Source organism: Felis catus, chromosome C2 (genome assembly GCF_018350175.1).
Source record: "Felis catus isolate Fca126 chromosome C2, F.catus_Fca126_mat1.0, whole genome shotgun sequence".
NCBI classification, from domain to species: Eukaryota; Metazoa; Chordata; class Mammalia; order Carnivora; family Felidae; genus Felis; species Felis catus.
Window position 1 is genome coordinate 146,402,446 of NC_058376.1, and position 20,556 is coordinate 146,423,001.

Consider the following 20,556-nt stretch of genomic DNA (forward strand, 5'->3'; position numbering starts at 1 on the left):
AGGACCCACAGACAAGAACTGTCACCATCACCACTACGTTTGTCCTGTAGCAGGTTGGTAAACAGAATGGTTACACATCCAGAGATCTACGGGGTCCCGTCGGAGGTGACCACTCCCGCAGCGTGCTTTTCAACTTCTCCGCAACCTCATCTCAGAGAGGTCAGGGAAACTGGGACAATGCTGTGACAGCAAGAGTCCTTGGTCCCAACTTGATACTCATCGTAACCCTTTTTATTCTCATTTTCTTTCCGTAGTATTTTACGCTCTCAGATTTCCCACATGGAAAGTGAGGATGCTTTGCCCAGTGGCAGGCTGGCGTTCTGTGCGATCGCTAACTCCTTTTGGGGGCATGTCACTGGGGCCTGGGTGCCCGCGTTGTTGCGCCTCCGCAAAATAACCAGGAGGACGACTGGAAAACAAGGTGCTCCAGGGGCAAACCGTGGAGGCCTGTCTGCCTGTCGCTTTGTAAAGTAAGCAGAGCTACAAAACAAAGAGTGTGTGCTCAGGTACAAAGTGGTATCCGAGGGGATAAAGTAACCTCACTGGGAGACACTTGCCAAGATGGGTGCCCCACAGAGAAGTCCATTAGAAAGTGCCAGAAAAGAGAACCTGCATCACTCCTACCGTGATTATGCCTCTTCATACAGCCCGTGGCTATATCGTGTAGAGCGAACAGGTGCCCGAGGGAAATGGGGTGGGGGAGGGAGACTGTGGGAACACACGCAGAGATGAATGGCGATTGTAGCCAAGCAAGCCAGATGCCCTGGCCCCATAAGGAACTTCAGAGCAGCCAGATAGAGGGAAGCACATGAGGTTGTCTACCTCATAGATTCATCCCCGTATGTCAGCAAAGAGGCTCTGCTCACTGTGGAAGTGACTTGGGAGGGAAAATTTGCAGACAGAAGTAGGGGTGGAGGAAGCAGGGAGAATCCGAAGATTCTAGAGCTCCTGAGGAACAAGTGACAAGAACGTTCACTGCCTATAAAAGTAATTTTACCTCCATTTAGGATGGAGTCCTAGTTTTCTCTGTTTTATCTTGAAGTTCAGTTGTTCTTACGTCCCATTTAATGTCAGGTGGTGTTCCGGCTGAACCTGACTCATTCCCATTTAGCTGACCTTCGACAGAAGGACGTTACTTCTCAGTGGAAAGAGAAGCAGAGCAAAGACACTTGGTCCACCTCTTTAAATTGAGATGCACGGGAAACAAAGTGATGGTACACAATGACTCCATTTGCCATCTGGGGAGACACTGGTGACACACGGAATCCAGTCCATCCAAACCTGTTAGAGCAGGGCCAGTAGGGGATAGAGACCCTGGGGAACCATAGGCTTTAGGAATTCTTCCCTGTGATCAACTACCAACAGATTACGTCTTTATCATGTCGGTGACCTAAATAAAATGAGACCAGATTTACATCAATCATTAAGAGAAAAAGTAATTTCCTAAAAGCACTTAAGGTGCCTTTCATGTTTGGACTGTTCCTTATAAACCCTATGACACCCTGAACAGTTGTGAAAAAATACCTTTGCAGGCTATTATAGCCTATTAATGAGTTTTCCTCACCTTTTTAACAATCTAGCTATAAATATCAGGCCCAGAAATTAAACTTTTGCAATCTGGATTTAACCTTCCATTTTTTACCCCCTTTCTCATATCTCAAGCTATCAGTGAGAAAATTCAGTGGGAACAGGGTTGATTGCGTGCTGCTGATGAGGTGTATTCCCTACGAAAGTTTGTCACTGAAAACACTCGTACACAAAAGCACTTTCGAACATCCAGTGGTTATACGAGTTTGATCTTTTCATAAGAACTTCTGACGCTCCTGTGGTTTTCAGCATCTTTGTAATGGCGTCAAATAAAGGTCACTGCTCAACAGATTTTTAATGGATTGTGGTGGGCCGGGGAACTGAATCCCAGCAGAAAAAAAATTGACGCGCTGGCCCCACATCTGTAGCAACACGAGTTAAAAGCTTGAAACAGAAGAGCACGGTCTGAAGCTACTGGAAAAAGAAGCTAATCGCCAGGTATTATCTCAGAACAGACACAAGGTTTGTCCTCGGTGAATCCAGACTCAAGTTTTAACTAACTTGAAAGAAAACTGAGGAAACATACCCACTCTCACCCCATCGCCCTACTTTTAAATGTCCCTAAAGCGATTTTCACTTTTTCAAAACTCGTCTTTTCAAGTTCTCAACTTCAGGATATGTCAATTTTCATGTACTTTCATTGTCGAAACAAACAAAAATTTGAACAATGAAAGTACTAATGACTGAAGCAGAATAAAACCCATCAAATATGCTAGAGCATGCATCCTTCATGATATTAAAGAAGAAAAGTCGCTTTGGCTATCTTTAGGGGATGCTAGGCAACTAACTCATTAATATGAAAACCGGTAAATAAGGAGAAAGAATAAAACATTTATCCTGCCCTCACTGTGCCAACGGTTCCTCTTGGAACCAAACAGGAGTGAGGGAAGGTTTTCTTTATGGTAGTAAGCCTGCCATTAAATGAAGGAGGAACAAGGGAATGAATTAGAACATCACCTAAGGAAATAATGGGTGTGGACAGAGATCATCCATGGCAGCAAAATTCATGGGGTGAGAAGCCGAAGCAGACGTCTGTAACTGATGGACCAATAATACCAGAACCCACGGATCAATGGCAGCACAAAAAGAGACAGGAGATGTGTCCCGACTCAAGGACAAAACGCCACCTGTGAAGAAGCCTTCCTGGTAAAAATTCCAACCTAAGTCTCACTGACTCTCAAAATCTCACTGTCAAGTTACAGGGAATATAGAGAACAGATGGATTGTATAGGGAAGGGAACACTTAGATTCTCAAATTCTTGATGTGATCGACAAAAACCACAATGTGGAAAACTCTACAGGATAAAAAACTTGGTTTCTTCAACAGATCAATTGCAGGGAGAGAAAAAAGGAGGAGGGGTAAGCTACAGATTAGAAAAGATTTGTGTGATGAATCAACCAAATGCAACATATGGACTTTGAATCCTTATTCAAACATGCCAACTATTTAAAAAATGCAATAGGAGAAATTTTAATATAGAGTGAAAATTTGATGATATTAAGAAATTATTTCTTGTAATGGTGTGTGTGTTCTTTTTTAATAAAGAGAGAGTATATACCTTTTACAGATATACTGAACTATTTATAGATCAAATGATACGATGTGTGAGACTGGCTTCAAACTAATCTAGTGGTAGTGGAAGGGGGTGGGGTGTAGACAGAACAGAGCAGAAGCTAACAATTTCAAAGTTGCATGATGGGTATAGAGAGGCTCATTATATTAGGTTTTATATATTTCAAATTTTCCATAATAAAAAGTTTATAATTCAAGAAAGAAAGAAAGAGTGAAAAGAGAGTGGGGAAGGAGGAAGGAAGGAATTCTATGAACCATACGGAAAGCACAATCGATCTTCTGTGCCCCCCCCGCCCCCAGACAAGCACTAATGACATAAACAAAGTTCTCTTTGATAGGAACGTATGTAGAAAAAGATAAAACTAGGGGGAAAAGGATAAAATTAGAACACAATATCTGTGGCTCACAGCAGAACAAGCAGGTTGTCATATAGAATTTTACCTGAAAGTGAATGAAATCTGATAATCTGTCTCACCAGATAGCTATCAAGCCCACTTGTCATCAAAATGTTAAAAAAAAAAAAGATAAATATAGATCTAAGGACACACAACTAAAGCCAGTACACCTGTAGTAAAGGCAGAATTTTTAAGTACAGAATTTCAACCCCAATGCAATGAGCAAGTATGCTCTGGTGACAAGGTGGTTTTTAGGAAAAATTAAAAATATGAAGAGTAAAATAACAGAAAAGGATTAAAATAAAAAATACAAATAAAGAGCCTATCCTTCTTAGAGTGTGAACTCGTATGAGGAGATCCTTCTATCCCAGCTCAAGGCTGGGCTTTCTGGTTTTCAGCAGCTACAGCAGTTGCAAACCTGATGCCGTCGCTACGTACTGGAAACACAGGGGAATAGTCTGAAGCTCCAAGAGCAGCGAGAGCTGTGTTGGGATGGGAGGGAAGCAATGAAGCAGGTGCACCTAACCCAGCAGGCTTTGGGTCCAAGAAGCAAGATGGCGGCCACCAAGACAACCACGCCCCCAAAAAGCAGGTGTCAGGGCCAGCCTTGGCTGGAATATGGCAGGTGAGGGGGCCAGGCCTTGCCTTCCCAGCAATGGGTATGTCAGCTTTAATATATTCTGGCAGCTAAGGAAGGGAGGACATTCTGCCAGAGCTGAAATACTAGGCCCATACCCCAAATAAGGTGATGGGTATGCCATGGGCTTTGCGTGGAAGCAACCTGGGAGGGCAGATTGCTCAAGAAATCAAAATCATTGACTGCAACCCAGAGACAACTGGTCTGGCCTATAGAATTCTCAGGCAGTAGTTAGGTAGGAGAGTGGCTACAGGGGTCCTGCTGGAGAGGCGGGGCTCTTCTTTAAAGGCTAATTCGAGGCAAGAATCCAGAATACGGTGATGTCAGTGTTTTAATAGGCTCCAGCCACCTGGGAATGAGAACATCTGAGAAGCTGCACAGAACATGGACAGCCAAGCACCTGGAAATAGAACATCTGTAAATGAGTTTCCCTATTTTAGTGCTATCCAGAACCAGCTCTCTTCTCTCTCCCACACACAGAAACGGGTCCGGCTGCCTCAATTCTCTCCTTTGTATCCAGACACATGCCTACGTTCTCCTTCCCTCTTTTTCTCCCCTCTCACCTCTTTTCTGGCTTGCCAGATTTGCTTCTCCAGTTCCTCAGGTATCATTTTACCTCTAAGAGACACAGATTTGAGATGTTCAGTTATGTTTAGTAGTGAACAGACATTGGCACTGCTTTTTTAAAAAGTATGAATTCCCCCTCCGCCCACCAGGCTTCCGGATCCTGTCCCCATTACCTTCCATCTGTTTCCACAAAGCAAACATTCTCTGTACCAATCCCAAGAAAGGAGGCTGCTTTCTTCATAGAGTAATGACACTAAATTAAAAGGGACAAGGGAGAAAAAGGAAAACATGAATACACAGCACGAAAAAACGATTGCCTATTATCTCAAGTCATATGGCTGAGCCCAATCCTTGGAACATGATTCCATAAAAGAAAAAAAGAAAGTAGTCACTTAATATAGTGGTTGAAAACATCGACTTTGGTTGGGATCAGAGAAACTAGGATTTAATTCCAGTTACAGCTATGGAATCTTGAGAAAATAATGTACACTCCCCAAGCCTCAGTTTGCTAATTTAAAGTGGGTGTGTCAATGCGAATTCATTTGTTTTTCATAGAAATAAATACATGTAAAGGGCTTAACACAGAACCTGACATATGGAACAGACTTGGTCACTGGAGGCTGTTGTTTTTCCATAACATCGAGAGAAGTTTCTCTTGACGCTATAATAAGACTCAACATTAATGGAAAAAGAATCTAGTCCACTGCTGACTCAAAACCCTCCAAGGAGGGAGCAAGACTCTGCTTCGATAACTACAATCACAAACCACAGCAGAATTTAATTGTTCTCAAAAGCAAACAATGGCTTATAAACTGCAGATCAGACACTTGACGAATCTGGCTCAGTATCAAACGTAAGATCAAAATTAGGCATTCAGGAATGCGGCTAAAACCACAATAACAAAAGTAATAGTAATTTCTGGACACACTACTTTCTGCAGCCCTGGTGTGAATGAGGCTCAAATGTGGCTCTAATATTAAGTCTGACCTATTTCCTACTGGAAATGGTAGTATTTGCTTTAGATTGTTGGGACTTTTTTTCCTACTACATAAAGCCTATAAAATAATTAGCATTCAAACATTGGAGATGTCACTCTTTATACATTAGTGTGGACAGGTGGTCAATTAATTCTGTCTCATGCCAGAAAAAATGAAGGTGCGAAAGGACATTATTGTACCAAAAACCCTTAGTAATTTAATTTGTAGGTATGAATACATTAAAAGAGTAGTCATGCCTTCACACTTAACTTGATATATTCCCTCAAATGTGGTAATTTTTTTCTTCCTTTGTCAAGAGAGTTTTATTGGAAGCTCTTTTTTTTTAACTCTGTAAAAATAAATGCAGAAGTAACACCATCAGGAAAAATGAAACCAGCCTAAATAATTAATTTCCAAGTATCAAATAGGACACAGCCAAGTGCCTGTAGGATGCATTCATTTCAAATTGTTACAAGAACATATGCATATTGAGGAGTAATAATGTATATGAAAATGTAATTAATTCTCTACTTGCTACATCAGCCCACCACAGCTAAGGTGACACAGCCAAGGTGAATTATTTCTCACCAGAGACTTGGGCTCTGGCAACCAAACAATTATTGATCTCGTAATAATAAAGTGTAGCCTATCCCACGGACATCTGCCAATAAGGAAAATCCCATTGCTTTGGCCTAAGAAATAGCAAAATGTCCCAAAGTATTGGATCTGCTGAGTAAAAAACCGGTAATCAGAGCAAGAATAGCTTCAGTGGAGCTATCTTTAGGTACTTCGGGGCAAAGTATAGTCCAATGTCAATCTCAGATGGATAGGGACAGATTAAAAAAAAAAATGTCTGCGAAACTGAAGTCTAAACATCTAAAAGCATCAGAGGAAGCAAAGAGCCCTGGAAGGGGGGAAAAAAAGGAAGGCAATGCTTTAGACGTGCTTAGTAGTTTCAAGGAAAGGAAAAACCTAGAAGGTTGGAGTTCAGAAGTAACGGCTGCATTTAGAAACAAATGGCGGCTGCTCCCAACTCCGGCAAAAGAAGGCAGTCAGCCATTCTAAGACCCAATCTGCCCTCAGGTTTCATTCGTCCTATAGAAGACACAAAAGTCTCAGTGGGCTTTTATTTCTATCAAGATAAAACAGCAAGTGTCTACATGAAAGACAGGATTGCACTGACGTTTTCCTTTCTGATTCCAGAAAGGATTTTTTCTGTGACCTTGGGCTTCTCGGTGAAGCACCGCTTTCCCCTCCCATAGATGGTGTTCCGGACAATGGGACTCCCTCCTGGTGCTGACTAATCCGATGCTCAAATGAGCTCCAGGCGGTGGGGTCTGTGCAGGTCATGTGTTGGGGAATGAGGGAGAGGGATGTCGTACAAGGACTTCTCCAAGAGCACACAGCTGGCTCAATTCCTAAAGCAGGGTCGGAACCCAGCCTGACGTCGTAGGAAGCACCTGCTGGCCCGTGGAGAACACCTGAAATAACATTCAAACTCAGGTCACACTTGCCTAGAGAGAAGGGCCACGGAGAGGGCAGTGAATGAGGTGGTGAGGAGGCATGACCCTGAGAAGCGCACCTGGCCTCTCTCACCCCATCCCAGTCTCCATCCTGCCAGAGAGGAGCTAGGCCAACGGCTGGCTGGGCTGGGAGGGGAGAGTTTCTTTCCTCCCCTCACTTTTTAGTAGCAGACAGTGATCGCTGCTTTATGCCGATTCCCACGATGACTTGAATTCCAAACCTATGATTTCTATAACTTCAGGGGAATTCATATCTAACTGCTAATCAAGCCATAGATTTATGACCTTTGTTACTTTTCTCCAAATGTCCCCTCTCTTTGGTTCCTGTTCAGCCTGCAGAGGCTGCTGTGGATACACTGACAGTGCAGGTGTCTCTGTTATGATGTTCCAGGTCCGCATCAACAATTGGATTGCAGTCAAAACCTCCGGTATGCAAAAACACCTTCAGCGGAGCGTGCCTATAATCTACATCCGATGGTGCAAGACAGAGATGGAGTGGTTACCCTGAAGGCCTCGTAAAAACTGGAAAAAGAAGACCACCTAATATTGTTTATACTCACAAATAATCAAATAATCAAAATAATCACAGGGCCAAGGGCCAACACCTAAAAGGAAGCAAGAGAGGTATAGCAAAAAGACTAACACAGGGTTTAAGACCATTGAGGAAACACAGCCTTCTTTAATTCTTGTGTTTTTTTTTAACTAATGGATTACTTTGAAGGTGATCACCAAAACATGAATTAAAATAATGCAGTACTATGACTTCAGGCTCTCTGGCAGAAACAGGGAAAGGAATGAACAACAAGGCAGGGTCTGGATGGATGGAATGAAAATACACATTTGGAGCTACGGTGTGTTCAAAGCTATGGAGTTTTCCTGTAGAATTCACGTGGTTGTGAGCTGAGTGTTTGCGTCCCCTCAAAATTCGTGTGTTTAATCCCTAACCCCCACTGTGATGGGATTAGGTTTGGATGAAATCACAAGCGTGAGACTCCCATAGGAAGAGAAGACAGAGACATCTCCCTCTGTCCACAAGCATAAGCTGAAGAAAGGCCACGTGAGCACACGATGGTCCCCAAACCAGGAAGCAGGCTCTCACCAGACACTAAATCTACCACCACCTTGATCTTGGCCTTCCCAGCCTCCAGAACTGTGAGCAATAAACTCTGTTGTTGAAGCCACCTGGTCTATGATATTTCGTTACAGCAGCCGGAGTAAACTAAGACGTGGCCCTAGTTCTTGGGTTTCTGGTTCCATCTTCTGCTGGCATGTCAGCCAGGGCATATGTCTTACCTCTTTTTGCATCTATAGCTCCACCAGAGATTTTTAAAAACATACTAGTTCTGGTTTCCCAGCTGCATGAGGTTTCACTACCTTTTCACTCCCAATCTGCTAGCTACACCTGTGTCACTGACCTCTTGCAGGTATGATCTCTATTCTAGGCTTCCACAGTAGAATTCCTTCCCCTTTTCCAGAACAATTATTCCAGAAAAGACCTCTAGTAAAACCAAAGAATGAAGAAGGCAAGAGTAAAAGCCGTGAGCTGATAGCAGGGGCGCTACTGAATCCGCCTTCACAGGCGTGGAAGTGGCCATTCAAAGGCAGAGTGGACTTTGCATTTCCGGTATGCTGGCTTCCTTCAACGGAAATACCGAAGTTTGGAACCCAGAGAGGGGAAGTCTACTCCATAATAATCCCAAAGAACCAAGTATTTCCCCCAGATGACTATATTCCCAAACATTCTTCACTGGCTTCACCGCAAGAAGGTTTTGGGAAGAAGGGCCTCAGGTGGCTGAGTTAAGAATCTCAGATTAGATGATTCCTTCCAGACACTTCCCACACTTGCTGCCCACTTTGCACTGAACCAATCAGAACAAAGGTTAGACAGAGACGGAGGAAAACATGGGGGTTCTCCTACCCTAATAACTCATGCTCTCCAAAGAAAATAACAGATACGGGAAAGCCCAGCCGGAAATAACAGAGAACTCATAGATTTTGCCCACCTCGTGTGGTGGACAAGAGACCTTGGATTATCACAGAAGGAACAGAAGCTAAACTCTTCTGGCCAGGGATGTGGGGAAGAGGCAGTGGTGGGATGGACAGAGGCACCCACTGGAATCGCACAAAAAGAGAAAAGGAAAATAAGAATCCCTTTCAGATAAGACGGTACTTCAGCTTGTGGGTAGTACTTCTACCCACATCACTGTAGCTAGGTAATTCTCCTCCTACTAATAAATCTAGCACCTCTGTGTATCTGTGATGTGACAGATCCTACTTCACATGCATTAACTCATTCGGTCCCTGGAACACCCCACTCATCTGTGACTGCTGAGCTCCTGTGCCTGCTGGCTTGCTATGATGGCCCCAGATTGTTCACCTCTCCCCGTACTCATGCCCTTTGCCAGATGACTTTGCATCGAGGCCCCTTAAGAGACAGAGTCTGTTTTTCCACTTCTCGGATCTGGGTTCCTTCCCGTCGCATAGTTATACCAACGAAAATGTGCCAGTTCTGAGCCTAGACTCAAGAGGCCTGGTGGGTTTCCAGGCTGTTTTCACCTGCACCCTGGTCGTGACAACACACCTGGACTAGCCTGCTGGAGGATGAGACACGTGGAGCAGAGAGAACTCACTGGAGTTGTCCCTGTCAAGCCCACTCCTGGATCAGCCATTGGGCAGCCAGCCCGCAGACAGATAAGAGAGCTCAGCCAAGAGCTGCAGAACTGGCCTATCTCGAGGCTCATAAGCACTGAGAGATAGCTATAGTTCTACACCACTGGACTTTGGGATAATTCGGTGCATACAACAGCTAACTGATACTTATTTTAACAAATTAGGAGACTGAGGCATGGAGGAGTTAATCAACTTACCAAGGTCACTCTGATAGTTAGTAGTGGAGACAGGAATTGAATCCAGGCACCTTAGCTCAAAGCCAAAGCACTTACTTAAAATCGGACCTCCTACTTTGGCGGAGAGTAAAAGGAGATAGGGGATTGTGGCAACACGAAAGCGCGCGCGCGTGTGTGTGTGTGTGTGTGCATGCGCGTGATGGTCACTGTTTCTGAATACCTCCCTATCCTCTTGAAAAGCCTTTGTGTTAGCCATTCAAAGCCATCAGTTTTACGAGGAGACGTGAGTCTTCTGACATAGCTGATAAGTTCTAATAAATAAGACACTCGAAGGAGAGATTCACAGAAAGAGATAGCACTTTCAAATTGAATGTTCCCTTTTCTCAAAGAAAAATGTGATAGACTATAAATTTTAAATCAAGGTGATGTACAAAACTGAGTGGCCAGGGGTTACAATATCAAACCCATCAGAATTTCCTTTGGAAGAAAATATGATGTTAGACTTAGGCATATTAGTCACACATGGATAGGATAAAAGCATATCAGACACCCCAAACACACCAAACCCTCTTAAATAATGCATTCTCAGAAAATCTGTATGTGATATCAAAAATAATTTTTTTACCTCTGCCGACGTGAAAAGGATTAATCTTGGCAACCCAGACAGCCCCTTTTCCTTAATATCGGGACAGTATTTGTATCTAGCTAAATTCATTGCATACATATTGGACACTGAACCACCTGCAAAAACAAAATTGAAATGGCATATTTATAGCATGAAAGTATAGTTCCCTAAGTGCCAACCACCGTGCAAGACATGAATGGCCGTAGCTGTTCTAGTCTAATGACAAATCTCCGGAAGAGTCTTCTCAGTGCCGCGTCCCACACATCACTCCTACACACTTCCTAACCTCCAGTTCCAGCAAGTTCCAACCTCAGCAAAGACTGGCGTTTGGCTCTATTCTCTCATGCCAGAGTTTTTCCAAACTAAGAGTTTCAATCTAAGGACGTGGGCTAGTACCCAAGTCTTCATAGTTAATAATATTCTGTCACCTGATTAATAAAATGATAATACATGCTCATCTACGGTCCCAATAAAGGACCATAGGATAAACAAAATGTGACTCAGAAATCTCCTCAAGTAAAATTGACTGAAAAACTTCTAGCCCTTCCAAATTCCCAGGAGCAGATAAATTCATTTGTTAGATATAAATCCTAAATGGTAGATATCTTATTTGTTTAAAATTTACGTCAGTTATTTAGCATTTATGCAAAATGTTGTCACTCTGGGAAGAGGAACACGCTAGATTCTCAACAAATAGCATCATTAATATCCAACCTTTTGGAATATGTAAATCTTCAAGGAGTTGTTCCTCACGTAATACATAAATAAATGTTTACATGCTTGCAATGGAAAGGAGATGGCAATAACTAGCTGTACTTACCTGGGTTAAATATTCCATCCCCTTCTTTCCAGCCAATAAATTCAATCATTTTCTTCAGAACCGCTTCTTCCACTAACAGAAACACTGGGGACACCTCATACGTATAACTAGATAGATATAAAAAACACTTCACTTCTATGACTAGAGTCAAACCATCCCTTTGGTGTCCCGAGAAATGCACACAGAGTTTTATTAAACCAAGTGGCTATGGACCTGTGGGTGGAGCCTTTGTAGAGTCTTGGGCCATTTATCCAATTGGAAACAGAGACATGTGCAGTCAGTGACAGTGCTGGTCATGATTTGATAAATGCCAATAGCTGGTGGCCTTAGGGATATGCAAGCTTCTTCAGAAGTCTTAATTTACGGGAAGGGAGAGATAAAGGCAGTGCATCTAGAGTTTTTACATTAGCTATGAGCAGTGGCCACTTTATTCTCTGGGTGCTGCTTTGGATGCTGGTTAAAGAAAAACCATTGTCATGGTAACCAGGTGTTACTAGATTACAACCATGAGTACCCTAACAGTCAGCCCTAGATATTCTACATGGAAACTATGAATCCTCAACTAGGGTTTCCTCTATTACATTCCTGTGTTTGTGCAAATGGGAAGTCCTCTGCGGGGCATCTCTTATTAGGTGATGATTTTATTGCAAAGCACTACCCAAATCCCCTGTCACTGAAGGGTTTGTTGCTCTGGTCTGAGCTGCTATTGCCAGAGAAACGAAGTTAGCCCCTTGGGAAGTGCGTCAGCTTCAGGGAGCCACCTTTCCCAAGGTCACAACCTTTCCTCTTACGACTGGGCTAGCTGGAGGTGTAACGGTCACGTGGACCCAACTCCAGACCACTCTAAAGGGCCATTGTAGCTCCAGAGATCTCCGTGGAGTCGGCCAAGATTGTCACTGAGCCTGCATGACAGCTGGACTCCTGTCTCCCTCCACTCCTGCTGCCTTCCCCTCCCCTCACCCATGTTGATCCCAAAGGCATTCCTTAATACACATCCTGCTCCCTCAATTCCATCTAGAGCAGTTTCCCCGAGAACCAACCTGGGAAGGTTACCATGTCTTGTTTTGTGATGTTTGAGTCATTTCTTTCTCCAGATAACCTGACGGAGACTGTCTATATTCTCCTTCTCTGACAATTGGGCCAGTACATTAAAGTGTATCTGAATAAATGAGTACTCTAAATATGTACTTTAAACAGACACACTTAGACTTACAGTCACAGGATTTAATGCAAATATTTTAACATCTGGAAGGGAAAACGTTGGAAACAGGGCAAAACAAAAACACGAAATGAAACGAAACAACAAAATAGAACACCACAATGTATCACCTCCCTATGTGCCAAGCACTCTCCAGACATCATGTCATCTTGCAAACAATCCAAGTTCTATTTCCAACCATGCTAGGCAACCAGTTTACACATAGCAAAAGTGTGGGAAAAAGTATATACGTTTATGTGTACCTGAAAAATGGTGAGATAATCATCCACTTTTTTTAAAAAAAATTAATTTTAAGGCTGCCTTTGAAAGCCAGCCAAACTTTGAACCTGAGAACAGGCATGGAAGAGGAGAAGAGGACATCATGGGATGCTCTCAGGACCTCCCATTTCGAGGGGATTGTTCAGCTTAGCAGCAGTTGAACGTTTTGTAAACCTCTCAGTGTTTCAACTAAAAGAACCCAGGAAGGAAGGTAGAAAACCCAAGATCCACAAGGAAAGGTTCACAGAGTTGGGTAATTTAACTCTGTCTTCTGGCCTATCTAGCACTTACTTAACTGTTCTACTCACTGTGAGCTCGTATCATCTCGCATTACGCACAAAACCTTCTCTAACTGAAGTCACCAATGACATCCATGCTGCCAGTTCTGGGGACAATTTTGAACCTGTCTTCAGTCAATACTCAACAGCATATGATTCTAGACACACTCTCCTCCATGGCTTCCATGCCTTCCTGTTTGATTTTCTCCTCCCCCCCCCCCTCTCTCTCTCCATGGTAGGCTAGCCTTCCTCCTCCCGATGGTAAAATATTAGATGTCCTCAAGGCTCAGCCCTGTGCCTCTATCCTCACTCTATACTCTGTCCTGCAGACACTGCTTCTCCATCTCCTGATTTGTTTTTATTCAAAGTGTTTTCATCCTGCTCATCAAAATCATTTGTTTGGCTTTGAAAATATACCGGTGATTGGGACATAGCCACAGAAATTCACATGTAATTGGTCTGGGTTGGGACCTGGGCCTCAGTACATTTTTTGGAAATGTCCCAGGTTGATTCTAATGAACAGAAAGAGTTGAGCTTTACTGACTTCAGGAATCCCATCCACGCCTACCATTTCAATTATCATCATTCACCACAACTTCTAAACTGATACTTTTCATAGAGATATCAGCTTGGTTGATACATACTCTTGGATATCTCAAAGTCACTGTAAACTCAGTTGCTCACAACTGAAAATTAAATTCTTGCTCTTGCCTTTTTTTTTTTACCATATCTTTGAAAACCAGTCCCCTCTTCTAATGCTTCTTGCGTCAATGAATAAAATGACAGTCAACCCAGCTACAAAAGCCAGAAACCCAGGCAACATTTTATAAACATCCTTCTTGTCCTCATTCCCAAGTTCCGATATATTACCCAGGCCTTTCTGTTTTATCTTCTAAACACATGTTTTTCTCTCTATTCTTACACTTCTGTCTAAGTCCAAGCTACTGTCCTCTCTCGCCTAAGATAATGCCCTCCTGATTGGTCCCCTCAATCCATTCTCCATATTTCGAGTGATCTTTTCAATAAGCCAATGGTGCCTCATGATTTAGAAACCTTTACAGCCTTTCCTTTGTACTTAGGATGTCTCACAAACATGGCCCACTGAGTCCTGCATATCTGGTTTCTATCCATTTCTCCAATCACATCCTCCATCACACTCCCCATAGCTTATTCAGCTACACCTGCACTGATCTTTCAGTTTATAAGGTACATCACGCTGTCTCTTGCCACAGGGCCTTTGTACATGCTGCTCCTCTGTTTGAAACTCATCCTTCCTCTTTTCACCTAGTTAACTTATACTCATTCTTCAACTCTTCGTCAATTCCTCAGAGAAGACTTTCCCAAGCTCCCAACTAAGAAAATTGTCCACTTATATTTATAGCATCCTGCATGTCTTCTTCATATGTGAATTAAAGGTTTAGATCAATTTGTGTGGATAATTTTGATCAATTTGCATGGAGCATCTCTATCTCACTAGACTTTTTGCTTCGTGAAGGCAAAGTCAAGGTTTGTTTTTATTCAGCGTATCCCTCCAGCACTTGGCAGAGACATGACTTTTCATGCAGGAATGAATGACAAGTTGCTTTATCAATTTTCTCATTTGGTAGGTGGAGATAAGCATGCCTGCGTTAACCATGTCACAGTCCCACTATCAAATCAAACGGCTCTTTAAAATACTGCTAAGTATCATTCCATTATTTATGATGACACTGTACAAATGAAACCATTAAATAGAAATTCACAAAATAAAACTTCACCTACTTAAAAAACATCTCTAATGCATGCTCTGTGTAAGAGTTCAGTAAAATGGCACTTACACACTTGGGTTTAAGGCTTCTGTCATAAATCGGGCCACCAAGGAGTAGTAATCAAGTCCAGCATACAACTGGTTGAAAAATCTGGGATGGTCTGTAAATTTAAACAGAGTATTCATCTACACAGCGATAAAAAAGACCAATACTATCTGTACAGCAGTAACATAAATGAGTCTTTCAGACAAGAAAAGCAGCCAGATACAAAAGAATATATACTGCATGATTCCACTTAGATGTCATTCAATATCAGACAAAGCGGATCTACGGAGACTGAGGTTAGAATTCTGGGTACCTTTGCGAAGGTTATACTGTCTAGGAAGGGGCTTGAGGGAGCCCCTGGAGTGCCAGAAATGGTCTCTATCTTGCTCTGGGTGATGGTTATTCATGCACAGATAGGTACAAATACATGAAGCTAAGCACTTCAGATTTGTCTACTTTACTGAATGTAAATTATGCAACAGCTTTAAAAAGAATTCAAATTCTAATTGTGTACAAGGGAAACGCATGTTGAAGACCCACCTCATAACCATTTCTACTGAACAATAATATGTTTCTAAGCAAAACTTGGGCACTACCTTGAGACCTCTGGTTTATCTGCTCCCTTTTGTCTAACAACCCAGATCCAAACCAGAACCCTGGAGGACTGGATTATTTGAACTCTTTGTCCAGGTATCAAAGCCTGCTGCCTTTGTCTTCTGAAAATATTGATATTAACTTCCCCATCTTTAAACGCATTTCACTCGCCAACAGGGTTCACGCTGGGCTACCGGTGGGGAGTGACTTTTCATTTTTCAGATTAGACCGTTTTTCGTAGTGCAACTGGCTTATGTAGATGGAGTAAGATGTGACTCATCATGCGGCTTACATAAACTTTCTAATTCAACTTACTTCAAAGGCAGTAGCCTTTAAGACTCAACTCCAGTTCCAACTTTCTATTTTTTTCCCCCTCCTATAAAAGGTCTCATAAAGGTTCTTGGCTTTACACAGTGTGAATATTCACACCAAACACCAGGCTAACTGACTTGACATTCTCAATCATAGGAAGCCCAGCATGACAAAGAACAAAGAGGCAGGAGGTCTATTTCTAAATTTGAGTATTTGGGAACCTTTTTAGTTAGTGGCTTCTCATTACGACGCTTGGCGTTTGGTTTTAGGTTTTCTTTTTTTTTTTCCTCTTTAAACTGGGGGTTCGATAAAAAACAAAAGTCCAAGAAAATGGTTTTTTAAAAATAATATGTGGAAAACTTCCTCTAATCTGGCAGAGGAAACCAGACATTGCTACAAGTAATTTTAATAAGATTTTTTTTTTAGTTCCGTGTTAATTTATGATTGATTTCCATGGTAACATTATGGAAAATATCCAGTAAACTGAAAAATCTACTGCATTAAATGTCATTCTCCACTTCTGACATGCACTATAATAATAAGATATGTATCTCTTCTTTTGAAATGCTAACTGGGTTTTTGATACATACACCAGACTTTCCCAAGGGAATATAAAGCAATTATTTTTAGCCAGGATTTTATTATGTTCTTTCCACTAAATTTAGTTCAGTGTCAGAATTCACCAAGTATAATGCCTGTATGGTCCTAAGCACTAGATTACCTTTACAGCACACGGAGAAATGCATATTAGGGAAAGTTACTTTCTTACCTTTGGAACTTGCTCACTGGGTGCATGGGATATTAACAGTTAGAATCGCACTTCTGCACAAGACGAATACCATGCTACTGCATTTACAAAAGATCATAGTTGTTAAGTCTTCTTGTGAAGCTATCACAGCAGAAACTTACCATGTGTTCATTTTTTTTTTTACACCATCCTAAGGGTTTTCATGTTTTGATCCTGCTAGATTTGATGAAATAATTGGGCAAGTACCAATTGCCAAGAGTTCATCAGTATCTTCCACGTCTATTCCTGTTTATAGCAAGGATACCCTCCTTAGCATTTTTTTTCTTTTTGCATATTCTGGGCCTTTTGGATTTAAAACCCCTTCACAAATTCTAATATCAAACTGACCTTTGGCAGTTTGGACCAACATAAGCAATGATTATAAACGGGGGATGGGATGGCCAAGGAACAGATGATATTTCTATACGATCACTAACACCAACGGTTTTTCCATCGATTTATCTTTGGCCTTGACAAAAAAAAAAATCTGTCTTAGGGATTAAATGGCCCATCACAAACATATCAGAACCACTCTTTTTTGATCTAGCTTTCTTATCTCATAAACATTGTCATCCTCAGCTTTACTGTGAGGTAAATACGTGCTTAAGAAAATATAAGAACTTATCAGGGGTACGGACGAAGGAAGCAAACGAAAGGTCTTACTAGTTTTGACGCTGTAGCGGATGACATCCCGGCAGAGCTCCAACAGCCTGTGGTGTGGCTCTCCTGTGTTTCTCATGTCCAAATCAAGAAGCTGTTTCAGCTGTTCAGGAGGCCGCCACTCGCAAACCTAGACATTCAGCAATGGCAGTTAACTGAGCACCCACCGGAGCCAGGTACAAACAGGATGTTACCATCATGGACCTTACCCTCCTGCAGCTCCCAGACAGGTGGGGGAGACCGAGATTTAAATGTGCCACCACAGTTCAGTGTGAAAAGGCTGTGAGAGTGGCCCAGATGTCATTGGAACCAATGAGGGGCCCCATCTTGGATTTGGAAGGTCAAAGACTTCCTGGAGGAACTGATACATAACCAAGCAAAGATTAGGCAGCGGGGTGAGGCAAGGGGCACTCTAGGCGGAAGTAATGGAAGTCATAAAGGCTAAAAGATAAGGGGCACATCTCAAGAGTGAAGTTCGTTTGGTGTGGCTAGAGCATGGGGTTTGAGGAAGGACAGGCCAAGAAGGGAAGCTGGCACGCCACGATAACTTCCTAGCTAGTCTCTCTGCTTGTACCCCTATCCTTGTCCCATACAGTCCATCAGCCTAGCAGCCAGAATCCAGAATGATCCTCTTAAATCGAAGCTATGGTCGTTCCTCTGCTGACATATCTCAGGGGTTCACTTCCTTCAAGGTAAAGCCAAAGTCCTCACAATGACTTAAAATGATCCTGTATGATCTGCTTCCCTCCTGGTTGGCTCTGCCCTGCTAACGTGCTCTTCCTTAAATAAGACCAAGAACCCCCCCACCTTGGAGTCTTCCCACTGGCTGTGCCCTCTGCCTGGATGCTCATGTCCCAAATGTCCTCACGGCCAACCTCCTCTGTTCTTTCAGAGCTTTGCTCAAAGTCACTTTCTCAATGATAGCAATCCCAATTCCCTTATTTAACATCACGAGCTGCACCCTGTCCCATCTCTGTCAGCACCCCCCCCCAACTTTTTCTGCTCTTCATTTTTCCATAGCACTTGCCACCTTTCAACCTACCATGTAATTCATTTATTATGTCCCACATAATGTCCACAAGAGCAGAGATGTCCATCTGTGCTCGCTGCTCCCAAGTAGCTAACACAGTGCCCACCACGTAAGAAGTGCTCCATAAAGACTTGATGAACAGAAGGATTAATGAATGACTGGATGGGATAAACAAGACTCCGATCATGACAGATTTTCTCTGGCATGTCACAGAGTTCGAACTTGGCTCGAAGGCAGACGCTGAAATGTTTGGGACAGGGGAATGCTATGAACATATTTGTGTTTTGGACAATAGCTTTAGTTGCTATGTGATGACTCCAAGTGAAATTGGAAATGAGGGGTTACTGTATTAAACCAGGCAAGAGAAGGTGGTATTCTGGATGAGGTGGATACCAGTGGAATGAAGTATTTCCACAGATATTTAAAATGCAGAATCAATAGGACCCAGAAGTCAATTACACAGTAAGGATGAGGGAGAAGAATGGGCCAAGGACAACCCTCAGGTCTGTAGCTTGCGTGCATGGGTTGAGGTGGTGATGGTGGGGTGGGGGAGGCGGGTGGAGAATCTGGTGGGATGTGGGGTGGGGATGATGAGGTTTGAGCGTATTTAGTCTGAGGCCTCTCAGGACCTCCAAAGGGAGTGCAGCAGTTGACCTGAAGCTCTTGTGAAAGACAAGAAATGCAGTTCTAGGCATATACTATGAAAATACAATATGGATAACATGGCTCAGAGAGAACCTTCCGCTAAGAAGAAAGGCACGGGATCTCACCTGGGCACCAACAACACTTAAGATACAGGCAAAGGGAGAGAAGCTCACTCGTGAGGTGGGAGACAAACCAGAGAAGCAGGGACAATCTGAGAAGAGTTTAGTGCTGCTAAAACAAAGAAAAAAAGAATGTTTTGAGGAGAAGATGGTCATCACTATCGAATCCTACTGCGAGGCCGAATTTGATAAAGATTGAGAAGTACTCATGGGATTTATCAACAAGGAGGTGTTCTTGGCAATACCAGTTTGGCTTAGAGAGGTGGGAGTGAAGGCCAGATTGCCATGGAGTGAGGGTGTGGGAGGTGAGGAAAGAGAGGGAGGGAGGGAGTGTAGACACTCTTTAAAAAGTTAGGCTGTGGAGAGGAGGAGAGAGACAAGGGAGTAGCCAGGAAGTCAGGAGACTGGGAGGTAGGAGGTTGGGGAAAGAAGGAGGAAATGCTAAGCTGTACAAGAGGTATGAAATTAAAGTCTGATGTGAGAACCATAATAGGCAGAGTTCAATCAAAAGTGAGACCATCGAAAGGAATGACTATTGATACAAGCGTATCTCAGAGACACTGCAGGTTTGGCTCCAGACCACCTCAATAAAGTGACTATCAGAATAAAGTGAGTCCAACACACTTTTGGTTTCCCAGTGCCTACAAAAGGGATGTTTACACTGTCCTATATATAGTGTGCAATAGCATCATGTCTCAAAAAAATGTCCGTACTGTAATTAAAAAACACTTGTTGGGGGAGGTCATTGAGAAGAGGTGACCACCCAGGTGACCCACAAGCTGGACCTGGGCACTTGGAGGCTACTCACCCCCTCCCCGTCCTTGGAATGTGGGTTCAAGTCGCATTTCCGGCTCTGGGGACACAGTCTTGAGATGACGTGGTGTTGAGAACAGTCGCACAGTGTATTTGGCTGAACCCAGTTGAGGCCTCTGTCTATCTCTATGTATATAAACTTTCTAGATGAGGCAGGCAGGCTCAGGGATCCACCCATCTTGCCGCCGCCCAAGACAAGTCTATGTAAGTTCCCTTTGCTCATTAAAACTGCCAACACCAACCTGGAGTGGCCTGTTCGTTTCTTTGGTCTCTCCCTGCCCTCTGCCAGGAGCCAGTTTCAGATTTCACCCAGGAAGCCCCCGAAGAGATTATGGAGCAACACTACTTTATTGCTAAAAGACGCAAACCATCATGGGGCACAGGGCCTTGCCTCAGCGTTGATGGCTGCTGTCTGATCGAGACGGTGGCTGCCTAAGGCTGGGGCGGCTGTGTGGCAATTTCTTAAAGTAAGACAACAATAAAGTTTGCTGCATCAAC

At 43.0% G+C, this 20,556-nt stretch overlaps 1 protein-coding gene across 2 annotated transcripts in view; it reads right to left on the reverse strand.

Moving 5' to 3' along the window:
* The window catches only part of GADL1 (glutamate decarboxylase like 1), a 170,934-nt gene that overhangs the window by 115,036 nt on the left and 35,342 nt on the right, over positions 1-20,556 (reverse strand). The window contains exons 3-8 of one of the 2 annotated variants that reach the window (XM_003992189.5): positions 17,455-17,581; positions 15,123-15,213; positions 11,551-11,657; positions 10,731-10,846; positions 4,933-5,012; positions 4,756-4,810 (exon numbers count right to left, since the gene is read on the reverse strand). In XM_003992189.5, the coding sequence (XP_003992238.2) occupies positions 4,756-4,810; positions 4,933-5,012; positions 10,731-10,846; positions 11,551-11,657; positions 15,123-15,213; positions 17,455-17,581 (576 nt within the window). Of the gene's footprint in view, positions 1-997; positions 1,351-4,755; positions 4,811-4,932; positions 5,013-10,730; positions 10,847-11,550; positions 11,658-15,122; positions 15,214-17,454; positions 17,582-20,556 lie in introns of those variants that run through there. The other variant, XM_045037730.1, reaches the window with a different exon arrangement.